The sequence below is a fragment of the Piliocolobus tephrosceles genome, chromosome 10 (genome assembly GCF_002776525.5).
Source record: "Piliocolobus tephrosceles isolate RC106 chromosome 10, ASM277652v3, whole genome shotgun sequence".
NCBI lineage: Eukaryota > Metazoa > Chordata > Mammalia > Primates > Cercopithecidae > Piliocolobus > Piliocolobus tephrosceles.
The window spans coordinates 92621392-92637933 of record NC_045443.1 but is presented as its reverse complement, the minus strand read 5'-3'; the positions used below and the strand labels follow the sequence as shown (position 1 = coordinate 92637933).

General features: G+C 41.3%; 1 protein-coding gene across 1 annotated transcript in view; it reads left to right on the top strand.

Annotated features, from left to right (window-relative positions):
• FGD6 (FYVE, RhoGEF and PH domain containing 6) overlaps nt 1-16542 on the top strand; it is a 136401-nt gene that overhangs the window by 48619 nt on the left and 71240 nt on the right. Inside the window, exons 4-5 of the mRNA XM_023228057.1 lie at nt 13490-13557; nt 13642-13672. Coding sequence (XP_023083825.1) covers nt 13490-13557; nt 13642-13672 — 99 coding nt within the window. The remainder of the gene's footprint in view (nt 1-13489; nt 13558-13641; nt 13673-16542) is intronic.

Sequence of the window (16542 nt, the reverse complement as noted above, 5' to 3'; positions counted from 1 at the left end):
CTGTGTAGCCCACATTCTTTTCTTTTGAGATGGAGGTTTGCATTTGTTGCCCAGGCTGGAGTGCAATGGTGCTATCTCGACTCACTGCAACCTCTGCCTCCCGGGTTCAAGCAATTCTCCTGCCTCGGCCTCCTGAGGAGCTGGAATTACAGGCACCCATCACCATACTCAGCTAATTTTTGTATTTTTAGTAGAGAGGGGTTTCACTATGTTGGCCAGGCTGGTCTCGAACTCCCGACCTCAGGTGATCCACCCACCTCGGCCTCCTAAAGTGCTGGGATTATAGATGTGAGCCACTGTGCCCAGCCTCAAATTGTCTTCTTGAGGACCATAATTAAATCAATCCTGACTCTCTTTGAAAAGCAACTCCAAGTTTTTTATTTTCCTAGCAGACACTCTTTTCTATTGTTTTGGTCTAGTTGTTTGTTTTGCCTGAATCTTTTCCCATTTCTTTCCATATTTCTTGGAGCATTGACCAAAATTGGTTTCCACATTCTATCAGGGATCTCACTGATATATCGTATAAAGGAAGGATTAATCTTTAACCCAGCAGTGTTATGTCTCTTTCCAACACATCCTGTGATAACACTGCCTGGTTGACTCATTCATTTTGTGGTCAGTGGAGACTCCCAGGGTTCCTTCCTCTGCGTTTGTGCCTGCCTTTCCTTTCTCTTCCTGTATTTATATTATTATTTTATGTTATTAGTTGTGCTGTATTGCAGTAGCCCTGTTAAATTTTTGTCCTTTTTTTGTTGTTGTTAAAAAAAGGACTATTTCTTTAATCATGGACATTGTTTTTAGTGAAACAATAGATAAGACTTTTTTTAGTGAAACAGAATACAAATTTTTTTCATTATCTCAAACATTTACCAAGCCTTTATGTGATTATGTTACAGACATTCCCGTTATACTCGTATTTTAAAATGTACAATAAATTATTGTACATGTTGACTGGTAATTCTATTGTGCTATCAAATACTAGATTTTGTTCATTCTATCTGTGTTTTTGTACCCATTAAATATTCCCAATACCCTCCACCCCCAATCATGGACACTGAACATTTTTTACCTGATGCCACTAGTACTAATAATTTCTCTCCTTTAGAATTCTCAGCCACGCTAACGAATTTTCTCTGTCTCTTCATCTGGAACAACAATAATAATAATAGAATAGTCTCTTTCTTTCTAGACACTTGTTAATCCATCTGGCCACAGCCTGGTGAATGCCTTTCTCTTAAGTAATTTGCTTTCATAGTGGTAAGAACACAGTCTTTGGAGTCAGATTGCCTGCATTCCCACCACTTACTAGCTCTGTGATCTTGAACAACTTACTTAATTTTACTTTGCCTTAGTTTCCCCGTCTGTAAAAAGAGGAGGAAAAAAAGTGGACACTTGACTTTATTTTCTAAGATTATTGTGAGCATTAAGTGATTATACGCTGTTTAGAACGGGGCTTAACACAAAGTGAATGCTTAGTAGATTTTTACCTATTATTGATTTTTTTTTTTTTTTTTTTTGAGACGGAGTCTTGTTCTCTCGCCCAGGCTTGAGTGCAGTGGTATGATCTAGGCTCACTGCAACCTCCGCCTCCCGGGTTCACACCATTCTCCTGCCTCAGCCTCCCGAGAAGCTGGGACTACAGGCGCCTGCCACCATGCCCGGCTAATTTTTTTGTACTTTTTTTAGTAGAGACGGGGTTTCACCATGTTCACCAGGATGGTCTCGATCTTCTGACCTCAAGATCCACCCGCCTTGGCCTCCCAAAGTGCTGGGATTACAGGCGTGAGCCACCGCACCCGGCCTTTTTTTTTTTTTTTTAAGATGAAGTTTCTCTCTTGTCTCCCAGGCTAGAGTACAATGGTGTGATCTCGGCTCACTGCGACCTCCGCTTCCCAGGTTCAAGTGATTGTCTTGCCTGAGCCTCCTGAGTAACTGGGATTACAGGCATGTGCCACCACACCCGGCTAATTTTGTATTTTTAGTAGAGACGGAGTTTCTCCATGTTGGTGAGGCTGGTCTCGAACTTCTGACCTCGGGTTATCTGCCCACGTCGGCCTCCCAAAGTGCTAGGATTACAGGCATGAGCCATCGCACCTGGCTGCTATTATTAATTTTTATGAAAATAAGCCAGCCAAATCTTAAACATCTCAAGTCAAGCTTTCTGTAATCTTACCAATAAGCATATTGTTTCTGACTTGCCTTTTCTTATCTATGAGTAAATATGAAACTTATTTACATGTAAGGTAGTATTTTGTTTTAATGGGAAGACTTGAAATTTGGCATCCTAAGACCTGGGTTTAGTCTTAGATTTGTCACTTACTAACTGTATGACCTTGGTTGAGTAATTTTTTAAAGTCAGTTTATTTACACAAATATTACTTCACAATTGATTTCAGGTGACTTGAAAAAAAAATGTGTGTAATACCAAAAGTCAAAATTTTTTTTTAAAGAAATCGGGGTGTCAGCATATAAACAGTGCTGGAATCACTGGATATCCACCTGCAAAAGGATGACATTGTACCCTCTTCCTTTCAACATACACAAAAACTAACTCAAAATGGATTATAGACCTAAATGTAACAACTCAGGCCCAGTGCGGTGGTTTGACTGGGTGTGGTGGCTCACACCTGTAATCCCAGCAATTTGGGAGGTCAAGGCAGGCAGATCACTTGAGGTCAGGAGTTTGAGACCAGTCTGGCCAACATGGTGAAATCCCATCTCTACTAAAAATACAAAAATTAGCCCGGTGTGGTGGTGCATGCCTGTAATCCCAGCTACTCGGGAGGCTGAGGCAGGAGAATTGCTTGAACCCAGGTTGCGGAGGTTGCAGTGAGCCGAGATTGCACCATTGCACTCCAGCCTGGGTGACAGAGCTAGACTCCATCTCCAAAGAAAAAAAAAGAAACTCAAACAGTAAAAAGATCAATCACCCAGGCTTAAGGATCTGAATAGACTAAAGAAGATATACAGTGACCAATAAGCATGTAAAAAGGTGTTCAACATCATAAACCATTAAAGAAATGCAAAGCAAAGCTTCAGTGAGTTTCAGTGAGGTACCACTGCACACCTACTAGGGTGGCCATAATTAGGAAGATGTACAGTAACGAGTGCTAGTCAGGATGTGGAGAAATGGGAGTCCTTGTAGGATCTAAAATGGTGCAGCCACTTTGGAAAACAGTCTGGTAACTCTGAAAAGTTTAAATATAGAGTTACCATGTGACCTAGCAATGCTACTCTTAAGTATCCATCCAAGAGATATGAAAACATATGTCCACACAACAACTTGTAGAGGAATGTTCATAGCAGCATTATTCATAATAATCAAAAAAGTGGAAAGGGCCAGGTGTGGTGGCTCATGCCTGTAAGCCCAGCACTTTGGGAGGCCAAGGTGGGCAGATCACTTGAGGTCAGGAGTTCGGTAGCAGCTTGACCAACATGGTGAAACCCCATCTCTACTAAAAGTACAAAAATTAGCCAGGTGTGGTGGTGCACATCTGTAATTTCAGCTACTTGGGAGGCTGAGGCAGGAGAATCGCTTGAACCCAGGAGGCAGAGGTTGCAGCAAGCCAAGATCATGCCACTGTACTCCAGCCTGGCCGACAGAGTGAGACTCTGACTCAAAAAAAAAAAAAGAAAAAAAAGCCGGGCGCGGTGGCTCAAGCCTGTAATCCCAGCACTTTGGGAGGCCGAGACCATCCTGGCTAACACGGTGAAACCCCGTCTCTACTAAAAACTACAAAAAACTAGCCGGGCAAGGTGGCGGCGCCTGTAGTCCCAGCTACCCGGGAGGCTGAGGCAGGAGAATGGCGTGAACCCGGGAGGCGGAGCTTGCAGCCTGGGTGACAGAGCGAGACTCCGTCTCAAAAAAAAAAAAAAAAAAAAGTAGAAAGAACCCAAATACTAATCAAATGATGAGTGGATAAACTAAATGTGATATATTCCTGTAATGGAATACTATTCAGCCATAAAATAGGAATGAGGAATGACTGATAATGGGCATGGAGTTTCTTTCTTTCTTTCTTTTTTTTTTTTTTTTTTTATGAGATGGGGTCTTGCTCTGTCATCCAGGCTGGAGTGCAGTAGTGCAATCATGTTCACTGCAGCCTCAACCTCGTTGACTCAAGTGATCTCTCGCCTCTGCCTCCTTAGTAGCTAGGATTACAGGTATTCACAACCATGCCCAACTAATTGTTTTTTTTAAAGACGTGGTCTTGCCATGGTTCCCAGGCTGGCATCCAACTCCTGGCTTCAAGCAATCCTCTTGCCTTGGCCTCCCAAAGTGTTGGGATTATAGGCATGGGCCATTGCACCTGTCCTGAATTGTATACTTTAAAAGGGTAAAAACATATTTTGTGGTGTATTAATTGTTTATCTACTGTTATAAAATAAGCTGTTATAAAATAAGCCTTGCTGAAGGAAAAACAGTAGTACTAACGGAAGATTTGTACAGAGTAATGTATATCATGTAGTCCTATTCATTAGCTGAGGATGGGCCACAAATTTGGCTTTCTAGCAACTCAGGAAAAGTTGGTGATATCAAGCTGGGTATGGTGACTCATGCCTATAATCCCAGCACTTTGGGAGGCCAAGGAAGGAGGATAGCTTGAGACCAAGCTGGGCAGCATAGTGAAACCTTGTCTCTACAAAAAATAAATAAGATTAGCCAGGCGTAGCAGTGCAAGCCCCTGGGAAGTTGAGGCTACAGTGAGCTATATTCAGGCCACTGCACTCCAGTCTGCACTCCAGTCTGAGCAACAGACTGTTTTCTACCTATTGTAGAAAAAAAAAAAAAAAAAAACAGAAAAAGAAAAAACAAGCCAGGTGTGGTGGCTCACACCTGTAATCCCAGGACTTTGGGAGGCCGAGGTGGACAGATCTCTTGAACCCAGGAGTTCAAGACCAACCTGGGCAATGTGGCAAAACCCTATGCCTACAAAAAAAACAGACACAAAATATTAGGTAGGTGCTGTGGTTCATGCCTGTAGTCCCAGCTACTCAGGAGGCTAAGGTGGAAGGATCGCTTGAACCTAGGAGTTGGAGGTTGCAGTGAGTGGAGATCACGCCACAGCATTCCAGCCTGGTCAACAGGGAGGCCTCATCTCACTTAGGAAAAAACAAAATTGGCCTGGCTCTGTGGCTCATTCCTGTAATCTTAGCACTTTGGGAGACTAAGGCAGGTGGATCACCTGAGGTTGGGAGTTCGAGACCAGACTGACCACCATGGAGAAACCAACCCATCTCTACTAAAAGTAAAAAAATTAACCAGGCATGGTGGCACATGCCTATAATCCCAGCTACTCGGGAGGCTGAGGTAGAAGAATCTCTTAAACCCAGGAGGTGGAGGTTGCAGTGAGCCGAGATCGTGGCATTGCACTCCAGCCTGGGTACAAGAGTGAAACTCAAAAAAAAAAAAAAAAAAAAGGAAGATTGATACGGATCTGACATATAGGTACTGTTTTTCTTCATTTTGCATGAAGAAAAGGAGTTTTATACAAGTTAAGTAACTTGCCTTGGAACCCCAAGTTGGGGTTTGTAACCCAATCTGTCTCTACTAACAACCTGGTACAGCCATGGAAGCTGAATGATGTCAGTGGAACATGTTGAGGTGAAATACCTAGCCATGCTGATTTGTCCTGTTCCCTTTTCTAAATTTTTATTTTTGTAATTTTTGGTCTTTCCTTTCAGGGCTTAAATGCTTGTTTAAAAAGTAAGATGTATTCTACTTGTTTGTGGTTAGAATAATCATCCTCTTCATCTTTCTTATATATCGATTTCCTTGTTTTTTAAAAAAATCTTCTTTGTAAAGTAGCTCATATGATACATACTTTCATAAAGAAAGGGTGAAAACCTAAGAGAGCATTGTTTAGAGATTAATCATGATGTCACCTCATTTTTGAAATAACTTAATGATAAAGAGATGTTTCTCAGGCAAGTCTGGATGTTAACATTTTTTGTTTATTAGAACTCTAGAGTAGGATAGAAGAGGCCTTTTAATAATTCTATTAAAAAGTAATAGATAGGCTGGGCAGGGTGGCTCCTGCCTGTAATCCCAGCACTATGGGAGGCCCAGTTGGCTGGATCACTTGAGGTCAGAAGTTCGAGACCAGCCTGGCCAACACGGTGAAACCCCGTCTCTACTAAAAAATACAAAAAACTAGCTGGGCGAGGTGGCGGGCGCCTATAGTCCCAGCTACTCGGGAGGCTGAGGCAGGTGAATGGCGTGAACCCGAAAGGCGGAGCTTGCAGTGAGCTGAGATCCGGCCACTGCACTCCAGTTTGGGCGACAGAGCAAGACTCCGTCTCAAAAAAAAAAAAAAATACAAAAATTAGTCAGGCACAGTAGTGTGTACCTGTAGTCCCAGCTACTCGGGAGACTGAAGCAGGAGAATTGCTTGAACGCGGGAGGCGGAGGTTGCAGTGAGCCAAGATTCCCACCACTGCACTCCAGTCTGGGCAATAGAGCAAGACTCTGTCTCAAAAAAACAAAAAGGAATGGATAAATTTCACTGAACGTCACTTGTAGTGAACAAATGTGAAATGATAAGAACACAATTAAGAATTTACAAAGCTGGGCTAGCATCAAGAGATCGGAACATAAAACTAGATTTCAGATCAAAGATTCTGTTTTGGAATTTGTTTGACTTATTTTGTGACCCTGACAGTTATTTCATTTGTTTGTGGCTCATGTTTCAACTTCCACAGCAGTGTACTTTTGGGAGACGCTGTTATTTAACAGGAAACTGCTTTGAAATGCAATGTAATTTAAGTGAGGATTTTCGTTAGCTGACAACTTGAGATGCCATGGAGTGTGTGTTTTTCCATCGCTGTTTGACTTGGGTCAGAATCAGTCAGTGTTCTTACAAGTTGGAGATAATATAGAGCTTTTAATTTTTTTTTAAATTTATATTTGTCTTTCTGTCCACTTTGAAGATAGTAATCCATTGACTTATTTCTAATAATTTTTATACCTCTTTATTTAGCCCTGTAGCTTTCCTGGTTTAGAAGGTAAAATGGACAATGGAATATATAGACTCCTAGAACCTTAGAATTGTAAAAGACCTCAATCATTTAGTCCAACCTCCTACTCTTTTATGTGATTAAAGCTTCTAGTTCATTTGAGTTTGCATTTTCATGTTATGCAACACATCTTCAAAAGCAGTGTGCTCTGTCTTAGATTCTGAGAAGGTGGCAGCCATCCTTGTACACATTTGCTTATTCATAAATATTAATTACACAGTGGACCAAGCAGCGTGCTATGTGCAGAAGGCTACAGGGTGAATTAGATCAGAGACTAGAGGGAATTCAGACATTTCGGCAAGTAAAAACAGTCTACTGGGTTAAGTCCTATAAACATTACATGAACAAGAAAGTTATCTTGTCCTTTGATAGTGGGAGGGAAAGAATATCAAGGCAGCCATCATAAAAAAAAAGTTGGAGTGTTGTCTTAAAGAACGTTTGGAATATGAAAGGCAGAAATCTTCAGGGAGAAGAAGTGATCGGGAAACAAGTCAAGGCAAAAGGAAAGGTATATGCTCAAAGGGACAGACACAGAAGGGCAGAGCACGGCTGGAGTTGCAGCATGGTGGGGAAGATAGTACACAGTGTGGAGGAGGAGGGAGGAGGCTGGTGAAGGTAAATGGACACATCGTGAAATGCCTAATATACTTGGCAAAGGAAACTTGGATAGGGAGCTGCTAACATTTAGCCTGAGAACTAACCTGGTTATATTTGCATTTTAGAAATATTCTAGTGGCAGTGTACAGAAGGGGTTGCAGTGGAGTAAACACAGAGCCAAGGAAACCTTAGGTTGCTGTAATAGTGAGGGCAAGACGTAAGGAGGCAACATCGAAGGAGAGGAAAGGATCGTTTAAGCTTTAAATCTTCAGGACACATTGACAGGACTTGACTCAGTTGTAATAATAGGTGACTGGGGACAAAAAAGAAGAGTCTAGGTTTCTGGCATTAATGAGTTGGTATCTGCAGTAGCTAGTATGGGAGTAGCTGATGGATTGTTTAAACAGTGATTTGGAGTCATCAAATGCTTTATTCTTTGTGAAGCCTTTCCTGCTTGACACACCTCTGCCTAATTATGGTCTTTCTCTCCTTCAAGGTGGCAGCACTTTTCATAGTTGTGCTTATATATAGTTATTTGTATATTCGGTTTGTTTCCCTTGTTCACTTCTTGAAGGATGGGGCTATTTATTTATTTATTCATTTTTCGACATAGTCTCACTCTGTCACCCTGGACTCACTGCAACCTCTGCCTCTCAGGTTTAAGCGATTCTCATGCCTCAGTCTCCCAGGTAGCTGGGACTATAGGTGTGCGCCACCGCGCTCAACTGATTTTCATATTTTCAGTGGAGACAGGGTTTCACCATGTTGGCCAGGTTGGTCTCCAACTCCTGGCCTCAAGTGATCCACCCATCTCAGCCTCCCAAAGTGCTGGGATTACAGTATGAGCCACCGCATCTGGCCAACTAGGGCTATTGTTATTTATCATAGTTCTCTGTAGCCTTGAACTCCTGGGCTCATGTGATCCTCCTACCTCAGCCTCTTGAGTGATTAGGAACTACAGGCATGTGCCACCATGCCTGGCTATTTTGTGTGTGTGTGTGTGTGTGTGTGTGTGTGTGTGTGTGTGTGTGTGTTTTTCAGCTCTCACTATGTTGTCCATGCTGGCCTTGAATTCCTGTCCTCAAGTGATCCTCCTGCCCCCAAAATGTTTGAGATTACAAATGTGAACCACCGTGCCCTGTGTAATTCCCTCTTCTGACATCTACTTTTGGTCCATTTTAAACCTACACAATCAGAATTTCTAAGACAGTACCTGGGAATCTGAAATTTAAGATCTGCCTGTGATTCTAATGATCACTAATGTTTTCAAATTTATATGTAGAGCAGTGAATGGGCTGGCGGTAGAACTGTTTTATCTTACTAACTTTGCTATCAAATGATGGAAAGTCAGTTACGAACTTCAGATTTTAAAATGCAAGTGTAAAGATGGTACTGACTTCTTTCTCTTGAAAATGATCTCAGAATAACAGGGAGAAGAAATACACATTCTGTGCTCAATGACATTAGGAGACAATAGAAAACCCTGTCGACCTAATGGGAAAAAAAATGAGGCATGCTTAATATAAGTACAGAGTTTATGTGGGCCAAATTTGAGGACTACAAGCCTAGAGCATAGATTCAAGACTCCTGTTAGGAGCAGTTACAAGTGGGGTTTTTGTTTTGTTTTGTTTTTGAGACAGAGTCTCGCTGTGTTGCCCAGGCTGGAGTACAGTGGTGCGATCTCAGCTCACTGCAACCTCTGCCTCCTGGGTTCTAGTGATTCTCCTGCCTTAGTCTCCTTAGTAGCTGGTATTACAGATGCTCGCCACCACACCCGGCTAATTTTTGTATTTTTAGTGGAGATGGGGTTTTACCATGTTGGCTGGGCTGGTCTCAAATTCCTGGACTCAAGTGATCTGCCCGCCTTGGCCTCCCAAAGTACTGGGACTACAGATGTGAGCCACTGCGCCCAGCCATAAGTGGGTTTTTTTTGTTTTTGTTTTTGTTTTTGTTTTTGAGATGGAGTTTCACTCTGTCACCCAGGCTGGAGTGTGATGACACAATCTTGGCTCACTGCATCCTCTGTCTCCCAGGTTCAAGCAATTCTCCTGTCTCAGCCTCCTGAGTAGCTGGGATTATGGGTGTGTGACGCCCAGCTAATTTTTTTATTTTGGGTGGAGATAGGGTTTCACCATGTTCGCCAGGCTGGTCTTGAACTCCTAACCTCAAGTGATTCACCTGCCTTGACCAAAAGTGCTGAGATTACAGGCATGAGCCACCATGTCCAGCCACAAGTGGATTTTTTTGTTTGTTTGTTTTGTTTTTGTTGAGACGGAGTTTCGCTCTCATCACCCAGGCTGGAGTGCAATGGCACGAGATCTTGACTCATGGCAACCTCCACCTCCTGGGTTCAAGCAGTTCTCCTGCCTCAGCCTTCCGCACAAGTGGAAGTGCACATACCTAAAAAATTAAAGGAAAAGAAGAGGCAATTCCTAAGCTGTTTATCAATAATTTTATATTAAAATATCATAAGCTATTTGATTGACTTTACATTGTTCTTTGTTTCACAAATTCTAGGAACATGGAGACTGGGTGGAGGCAGCTGGTCAGGGACAAAAATACCTTTAAACTGCTGCACCTGGGCATGGGGGTTGGTACATTACTGAAGTCTCATACTCATGTTTCTCTGGGCCTGATAAATTTTGCGTACCTCACATAGCTCAGATTGCTCTGAGCTGTTTTTCATTTCTCACACCATATGAGTAAGGGCTACTGTGCCCGCCAACAATAGATAAAGGTTCCAGTTGGTCAACATCCTCACCAACACTAGGTATTTTTTAATTTTTTATTATAGCCATTGTGTGGGTGTGAAGTGTGTCATTGAGGTTTTAATTTGCATTTCCCTCATAACTGTGTTCAACAACTTTTTATGTACTTATTGGCCATTCTTATATCTTCTTCAGTGAAATGTTTCTTCACACATTCGCATCTTTTATCTCTTTTTTAAGATTTTTTTTTTTTTTTTTTTTTTGTAAATAGAAATGAGATCTTGCTTTGTTGCCCAGGCTGGTCTCAAACTCCTGTACTCAAGTGATCCTCCCACCTCGGCCTCCCAAATTGCCAGGGTTTCAGGCATGAGCCACCGCACACAGCCTTTTTGTTTGTCTGAATTTTGTTTTGTTTTTTTTTTAAGAGCCAGGTTCTCACTCTGTTGCCTAAACGAGTACAACATTGCAATCATAGCTCACTGCAGCCTGGAATTCCTGGGCTCAAGTGATCCTCCCACCTCAGCCTCCCAAATAGCTGGGACTACAGGTGTGTGCTATCATGCCTGGCTAATTGTTTTCTATTTTTTTGTTTTGTGAAGACAGGGTCTTGCTATGTTACCGGGGCTGGAGTGCAGTGGCTCAATCATGGCTCAGTGATCCTCTTACCTCAGCCTCCTGAGTAGCTGGGACTATATGTGTGCACCACCATGCCCAGCTAATTTTTGTATTGTTTTTAGAGATGGGGTTTCACCTGTTGCCCAGGTCTAGCACTCCTGTGTTCAAGCGATCTGCCTGCCTTAGCCTCCCAAAATACTGAGATTACAGGCGTAAGCCACCACTCCCAGCCCTATCAAAGTTCTTAATGTATTCTAGCTACTAGTTCTTTCTCAGAATCATGATTTGCAAATATTTTCTCCAGTGTATGGCTTATCTTTTTATCTTCTTAATGATGTGTCTTTTGAAGCATAAACAATTTATGAAGTTCCATTTATCAATTTTTTTATCAGTTATGCTTTTGATGTCATATCTAATAACTCTGTCTAATTCAAGATCATAAGGATTTTAGAAAATGTATTCTTCTGGAAGTTTACAGTTTTCACATTTTTAGTTAATTTTAGTGTGGCATAGCCTCCTCTACACAAGTCTGTGTAATGTAGGGCCTGGTAGAGCAAGGTCCTGAGAAGGAGAGGAAAAAAAGATAGAGTAGAGACCTAACAAAAGGAGAGTGATAAAAAGAGGAGAGGAAACAAAGGGTAGATGCCAAAAATAAATTAACAGCTACTTAAAATTTCTGTGTAGAGATGGTACACATTTTAGCTGACTCCAGTAATCAAATGCGTCTACATCTATAGTGTGCCTGCATTTCTTTAAAGATACTAATGAGATCCCCGCTTGATCTTTAAGGGGTGTCACATTATTTGGAAATGAAGAGTCGGGGCTTCAGTTCCCTAAATGGTTTTGGTTTCTGTTTTTCTCATTTTTAATGCATTTGTAATTTTAATTTTATGTTGTTATTATTTTTATTTTTATTTTTATTTTATTTTATTTTTTTTACTAACGACATGGTCTTCCTGTGTTGCCCAGACTGGTCTCAAACTCCTGGGCTCAAGCAATCCTCCCAACTTGGCCTCTCAAAGTGCTGGAATTACAGACATGAGCCACCATGCCAAGCTCATTTCTAATTTAAAATGTATACACTGTAGTTTGTAAACATTAAACTTTCTATCTGCAGATTATATGGAGAACCCCATTGTGATAGAAAAGTTTGGACTTGCTAAAATATTTTTTCAAAATAACAGTTATCCATGTGTGTGTGTATGTGTGTGTAGACACTTATGTATGATTATTTAGTGCCTGATACATGGTCTACCAGGTCAAAGTCAGACTGTGCTTAAGAGTGCAGTCTTCCTAAGGAATATAGAGCTATGTGTAGTTTAAAAGGTGAGTGATCACGCCTGTAATCCCAGCACTTTGGGAGGCTGAGGTGGGCGAATCATGAGATCAGGAGATTGAGACCATCCTGGCTAACATGGTGAAACCCCGTCTTTACTAAAAATACAAGAAAAAAATTAGCCGGGTGCGGTGGCACGTACCTGTAGTCCCAGATATTCAGGAGGCTGAGGCAGGAGAATCTCTCCAACCCGGGAGGCGGAAGTTGCAGTGAGCTGAGATCTCACCACTGCACTCCAGCCTGGGCAACAGTGAGACTCCGTCTCACACACACACATACACAGAAGAATTTCATTTCAGCTCCTTAGAATAAAACTGCCTTGCCTCTACGAACATATATCTAAAAGGGATTTTAAGGAAATTCAGAGAGCCTGTGACTGTAGTGTTGACTTATATTTGGTATAGATTGAAGAAGAGCCCTATTCAGACTATACTTAAGTTGTGAGTTAAAATACCTTTACTTAAGGTGAAGTTCTCATCTACATTCCTGTTGGATATTCACTAATTTCTTTTTTTTTTTAATTAGTTTGTTTGTTTGTTTTTGTTTTTGAGATGGAGTTTCACTGTTATTGCCCAGGCTGGAGTGCAGTGGCGTGATCTCGGCTCACCGCAACCTCTGCCTTCTGGGTTCAAGCGATTCTCCTGCCTCAGCCTCCTGAGCAGCTGGTATTACAGGCGTGAGCCACCACGCCCGGCTAATTTTGTATTTTTAGTAGAGGCGGGGTTTCTCCATGTTGGTCAGGCTGGTCTTGAACTCCTGACCTCACGTGATCTGCCCTCCTCGGCCTCCCAAAGTGTTGGGATTACAGGTGTGAGCCACTGCGCCTGGCCAAATTCTTAAATTATTTGTACACACGCAAATAACTCTTCTTCCAGTATCTATCTGTAAGGGGCCATTCTCCCTGTAGCCTTTTTAGTTTGTGACTTCCATTTTGAACCACTGATGGTTGTGTCCTAGCAAGGTTCTGTAGCTACTCAGAGCAATTTATCAATCCAGCTAATGACAGTGAAGATTACTGATTGCTCTCAGCTACTTCTGTGACATGGTTTATCCCTCATCCAGTTCTCCACGTTTGCCATTTGAAATGTTATATAGTATGAACTGTGTGCTAGTAGGAAAGTTACAAGTATCAGAGTTAAAATTCGTGTCTGAGGAGCTCATAACTGATCTTCATTATTCTTTTATGAGTTCATGCTCAGTGTGCTCTTATCCACAGGATGAAGATAATGGAATGAAAAGTAAAGTTCATCATATTGCCAAGGAGATCATGAGCTCAGAGAAAGTGTAGGTATCTAGTTTACAATTCAGAAGACTGTTTTCCCCCCATTGGGCACATTTAAAACATTTTTTCATTGCTGTTTTTTACAGGTTTGTGGATGTGTTAAAACTTTTGCATATCGTAAGTATCTGCTAATTTTTTTTTTTGAAGTCTAAGAATATTCCCTTTTGTACTTTCCCTACCCCTAGAAGTTTTCAGCATTACTAACTTAATGACAGACATTTTCTAAAATGTATGTATTTCATGTATATGTAGATAAGATGATTTCTGAAAGAGTCTTAGTAGCTATATGTCCAAAGTCTTCAAACTTTATGTCTTCATAACAGTTTTTAAGGTGGTAATATATTTTCTTAGGCATTTGCTGAAGATACTTGCTATTAGAGTTTTGCATTAGCAATACATGAAGAATATCATTATCATTATCCAAAAGTGTTTTTCTCCTATCTAAATAAGCTCCCAGAAACAGACTTGAAATAGATAATTTTCTTACTATTTTTCCTTTTACCACCTCCATTTAGGAGAGATTAGAAATAGACATTTTTACAACTAAGTTTTAGTTGTATTTTCCGTTTTTTAAATTGTCAACTTTTTTTTTTTTTTTGGTTTAAGATAGCGTCTCATTCTGTTGCCCAGTACCATCTTAGCTCACTGCAGCCTTTCAGCCTCCTAGGCTCAGGCAATTCTCCCACCTCAGGCTCCTGAGCAGCTGGGACTATAGGCACTCACCACCATGCCCAGCTAAGTTTTGTATTTTTTGTAGAGATGGGGTTTCGACATGTTACCCAGGCTGATCTCAAACTCACGGGCTCAAGTAATCAGCCCGCCTTGGCCTCCTAAAGTGCTGGGATTACTAGCCTGAGCCACTACAGCTAGCCTATAATTATCAACTTGAACAGACTTGTTAGGAAAGAATTATGATGTGTGTCTGGGTGCATATTCATTTTTCTCATGCGCTCCTTTGTACTTGCAGGTTTTCACAAGTTTCATTATGCACTGGCAGTTAAAGTGCTTTTAGTGTTACTTTATTTCAATTATATTTAGGCAAGATATTAAGACTTAAGAAAGGGGTAAAACAAAAGGAAAAGGTAAATGAAACAATAAAAAAAGGAGTTGAAGTGACAGTTTACTTATGTGATGGTATAATTATTAACATCATAAATTAGGCTTAATTGTGGAGAAATGAAAGGTTCATCAAATATACATCAATTTATGTCTTGGCAAACAGTATCATTATTTTCAGGTTTTCTTTGAATGGATACATATGAACATGAAAAGTGGGTTACACTTATGGATGATTCACATTCACTGAATGATTACCTGTGCTCTGTACGTAGTCCAACAGAAACCCAGGGGCCTTGCCTCGTGTGGTGGCTCACGACCGTAATCCCAGCACTTTGGGAGGCTGAAGCGGGTAGATCACCTGAGGTCAGGAGTTCGAAACCAGCCTGGCCAACATGGCGAAACCCCATCTCCAGTAAAATACAAAAATTAGCCAGGTGTGGTGGCGTACCTGTAGTCCCAGCTACTTGGGAGGCTGAGGCAGGAGAATCACTTGAACCTTGGATCCAGAGATTGCAGTGAGCCAAGATGGTACCATTGCACTCCAACATGGGTGACAGATCAAGACTCTGTCTCAAAACAAAACAAAACAAAAATAGGGGCCTGATTCCTATGTGAAAAATCTCTAGCTTTGGAAATTCTTAAAAAATTCTTAACCTTGCTAATTTGTTTTGAGAAAATATTTCCCTGTGAATAGTTTCTCATGTTGACTTTTGGCTATATTGGTAATACTGGTAAGTTCTCTCTTTCTCCTTTTTTTTTTTTTTTTTTTTTTTTTTAATGAGTCAGAGTCTCACTCTGTCACCTAGGCTGGAGTGCAGTGGCACGATTTCCACTCACTGCAACCTCTAACTCCTGGGCTCAAGCGATCCTCCCACCTCAGCCTCCTGAGTAGCTGGGACCACAGGCATCCACCACGCCAGGCTGATTTGTTTTATTTTTGGTAGAGATGGGTTTTAGCCACGTTGCCCAGGCTGGTCTCGAACTCCTGAGCAATCTGCCTACCTCAGCCTCCCAAAGTTCTGGAATTACAAGCACGAGCCACTATGCCCAGACAGTTCTCTTTTGTAATAGATTTTCTTTTTTTAATGATAGGACAAAGCTAGGCATGGGTAGCACACACCTCTAATCCCACCCACTCAGGAGGCTGAGCCAGAAGAATCCCTTGAGCCTAGGAGTTCAAAACTGCAGTGAGCTGATTGCACCACTGCACGCTAGCATGGATGACACAGCAAACCCTTTTTTTTTTTTTAAAAAAAAAGGACATTATTTTGTCGCCCTAACAAATTTGTTGAGTGTCAAGCTTATTGTCATTTCATATAAATTATAATATGTCTGATAAATAAGTGACTTTGCAGAATGAATTTCTTGTATATTTGCTGCTCTTCCTTGAACATCCCCACCACACTCTAGACATGTGATATAATTAAGTACAAGTAATAGGAAGGTTTTTTTGGTTGTCTTTTTTGCTCTCTGATGGGAGCTAGACTTAGTAAATATCTCTGTAAATATATTATGTAAATGTATGAATAGTATACATTTAAAAAATATTTGGGCTGGGTGCGGAGGCTCACACCTGTAATCCCAGCACCTTGGGAGGCCAAGGTGGGTGGATCACTTGAGGTCGGGAGTTCGAGACCAGCCTGACCAACATGGAGAAACCCCGTCTCTACTAAAAATACAAAAATTAGTTGGGCATGGTGGCGCATGTCTGTAATCCCAGCTACTCAGGAGACAGAGGGAGGAGAATCACTTGAACCCAGGAGGCAGAGGTTGCAGTGAGTCAAGATTGCGCCGAGTCGAGATTGTGCCATTGCACTTCAGCCTGGGCAACAAAAGCGAAACTCTGTCAAAAAAAAAAGTGTGTGTATATATGTATAATATATATATAATATATGTTAAATATATATATAATATATGTTAAATATATA